Source organism: Raphanus sativus, chromosome 5 (genome assembly GCF_000801105.2).
Source record: "Raphanus sativus cultivar WK10039 chromosome 5, ASM80110v3, whole genome shotgun sequence".
Classification (NCBI taxonomy): Eukaryota; Viridiplantae; Streptophyta; class Magnoliopsida; order Brassicales; family Brassicaceae; genus Raphanus; species Raphanus sativus.
In genome coordinates, this window is record NC_079515.1 from 1,276,624 (window position 1) to 1,279,468 (window position 2,845).

General features: G+C 33.6%; 1 protein-coding gene across 1 annotated transcript; it reads right to left on the reverse strand.

Annotated features, from left to right (window-relative positions):
* Positions 1 to 606: 606 nt before the first annotated feature.
* On the reverse strand, positions 607 to 2,491 carry LOC108860424 (NAC domain-containing protein 46). The gene is made up of 3 exons (XM_018634306.2): positions 2,093 to 2,491; positions 1,709 to 1,989; positions 607 to 1,425 (listed from the first exon to the last, which is right to left on the reverse strand). The coding sequence occupies exons 1-3, from the start codon at positions 2,289 to 2,291 to the stop codon at positions 925 to 927; spliced, it is 981 nt and encodes a 326-aa protein (XP_018489808.1). The 5' UTR covers positions 2,292 to 2,491; the 3' UTR covers positions 607 to 924.
* Positions 2,492 to 2,845: the final 354 nt, after the last annotated feature.

Genomic DNA, 2,845 nt, shown 5'->3' on the forward strand with positions numbered 1-2,845 from the left:
TCTCTGGTAGGTGGACAAGAACAGAAAACGAGTACCACATGAGGGCACAGATACTCTAAAAAGCTCATAAAAGGTTATTGAAATCTAGAAAACAATACATATAGACTTATTCTTGGGTTCACCCCCTAGGGTGAACCTTTAGATTCACCAACCAATAGTCTTTAAGTATTTGATATTTGATATCTTTTAAAAAAAACATAATTGAATTTTCAAATTAGATTAAAATAAAAAAAAATATTAAATACATAAAAAAATAATAGTTACAAAAAATAAATAAATTAATATTATTAAGCCTTCACTAAAATACTAAATTATATACCCTAAATCCTAAAACATATACCCTAAATCCTAAACCCAAAAATTTTAGGGTTTACTGCTTTTATGATTTAGGTTTTAATATTTATGATTTAGGGTTTAAGATTTATCAAAATCATGAATTATCCAAGGGTTCGGGGTTTACCCAAGGGTTTAGGGTTTAGTGATTAGGATTTAGGGTTTAGTGTTTTATGATTTAGTTTTTAATATATGTGATTTAGGGTTTAGGATTTATAAAAAGGTTTATGTTTATCTAAAATTTTTGGGTTTAGGATTTATCTAAGATTTTAGGGTTTAGGATTTAGGGTATAGGGTTTAATATTTTACTAAAAGCTTAATAATATTAATTTATTTATTTTTGTAACTATTACTATTTTTTATGTATATATATTTTTTATTTTTAAAATACAATATAGTTTAGAAATTAATTTTTTTCCTTTTTTAAAAGATGTCAAATATCATATACTCAAATACTATTGGTTGGTGAACCTTGAGGTTCACCCTAGGGGGTGAACCCAAGAATAACTCATACACAAATTAATTACATGATTAAAATCACTAACAAAGTAATCAATGGCACTCTCACAGATTCACAAATGATAATAACCTTCAAATTAGTTTGTAGTCGTCCCAAAAGATCCCCAAGTCGTCATCATCATTCGACATCTCGTTACATATCTCTGGTGAAGTGGTTGTGTTCATGTCGGAACTTAAACCGGTTTCTTGAGACACACTCATAAGAGAATGCTCGAACTTGATACCGTTGTTATTATTACCTGAACCCGTCCCGTAACCGAAACCGGATCCGCAATTTGGGTCCGAGTGGTAAGTGTAGTTGACGGTTTTGGCAGGGAAGTATGTGCTATTGATCGCTACGGTTGTAGAGTGATGGAGGATGGGGTTGAGGTTGTTTTGCTGGCCGGCAACTGAGAAGCTTGGACCGGGTTGAACCAAGAAACCTGGATCGATGAGAGGCGGGAGAGCTGAGAAGTCTAAGAGATGATCAATGTTGTCAAGAGATTCACTCCCTATGAGTTGATTAGAAGTAGTTGTAGTAGTATTAATAGGAGGAGCGTTCTTGTGGAAAACCCTACACACCACCCATTCATCCTATATATATTAATCATTACAAAAATAAAAGGTTAGTTAGGTAAAGATTTATGATTAATTAAGTTATTAATTATATATTATATTTAAAATTAATTTTGTACTAATTTATATGTAAGATCAATTATATGATACGTCCACACCAAACACATTATAAGATAATTAACATTAGTACACCACCATTGCGTGTCTTTTTTTTTGAATATTTCCACCATTGCATATCTTTCTCACAAAGTTATAATTATAACTAACAATATTGAAAAAGTAGTTAACAACTTTGACATACCCTTGCGGATCTAGGGAGATTCTGATAAGAATATTTGCCATCAAGACGATACTCATGCATTACCCAATTGGTCTTTTCACCTTTTGGAGCTCTTCCTCTATAGAACACAAGTGTTTTCTTCATCCCAACAATACAACCTTTGCCTCTAAAGATCTCCTTGTCCTTCCCGGTCGCCTTCCAGTAACCGGACAGGGTTGCACGGTTCGTCCTCATGCCGGTTGGGTACTTCCTATCCCTCTGGCAAAAGAAGTAAAACTCCTTCTCCCCCATCTTTGCAATTTCTGCACCCCCACACAAAATATCAAGAATCAGAATGTTGATGTATGATAAATTTTGAAACGGTCAAAATGAAAGTAAAAAAATTGTTGAATTTAAGTAACTTACTTGGTAGATCCCAAGGCTCGTTCTTGTTAAGGTCGACTTGACCAATTGCAGCCGCGGTGAACTGGACGTTGAAGACTTTCTCTTTAAGGTAATGAGTTATGATCTCTTCATCAGTTGGATGAAACCGAAACCCCGGAGGCAAATCTACCGCCTCATGATCTCCTCCTTGGTTCACAACTACACCTACTTCTTCCAGCATATCTGTATTTGTATGTCTAACCAAGAACGATAAAGATGAGGAAATTCTTGAAAGTTTAACAAAGCAGTAAACGTTCTGAGGAAAAGGAGATCGATGGAGGAATATATATGTTTATTGCAGACACACGTCCACGTTGAAGAAGAAGGAAAGAGGTTGAAGAAAGATGGAAGAAGAAGCAAAGGTTGGAGAATTTTGAGGAGCTAAACCGTTACATGAAAAATATAAACTGAGAAAAAGTAGAAAGTCTTGGCTTATTTATACAGAAGAAAGATAAGAGTTATGAAATTAAAATAATTAAAACAAAGAATTGTTTATTTTCTAAATTTTCCTTCTTTTTTGGTGTTGTAGTAAAGACACGTAAGCTCTACGCAACTTTATTCAGTTAAGAGAGAAAAAAAGAAGGCAGCAGCGGCAGAGAAGACAAAAAAAAAAGCCACCTCTTCTATGAAGAGAGATAATTCTATCCGAAAAGGAAGATAAATTATGTGAAACAATAAATTGATTTCCTTTATTATGAGCTTAAGATTGAACATAACATTTCCTTCAGATTAGTG

Coding starts and splice junctions, on each gene's coding strand:
- LOC108860424 (XM_018634306.2), bottom strand. CDS start 2,291: ATGCTGGAAGAAGTAGGTGTAGTTGTGAACCAAGGAGGAGATCATGAG. Junction 1,990..2,092: donor CGAGCCTTGGGATCTACCAA/GTAAGTTACTTA, acceptor GTGGGGGTGCAG/AAATTGCAAAGATGGGGGAG. Junction 1,426..1,708: donor ATCTCCCTAGATCCGCAAGG/GTATGTCAAAGT, acceptor TAATATATATAG/GATGAATGGGTGGTGTGTAG.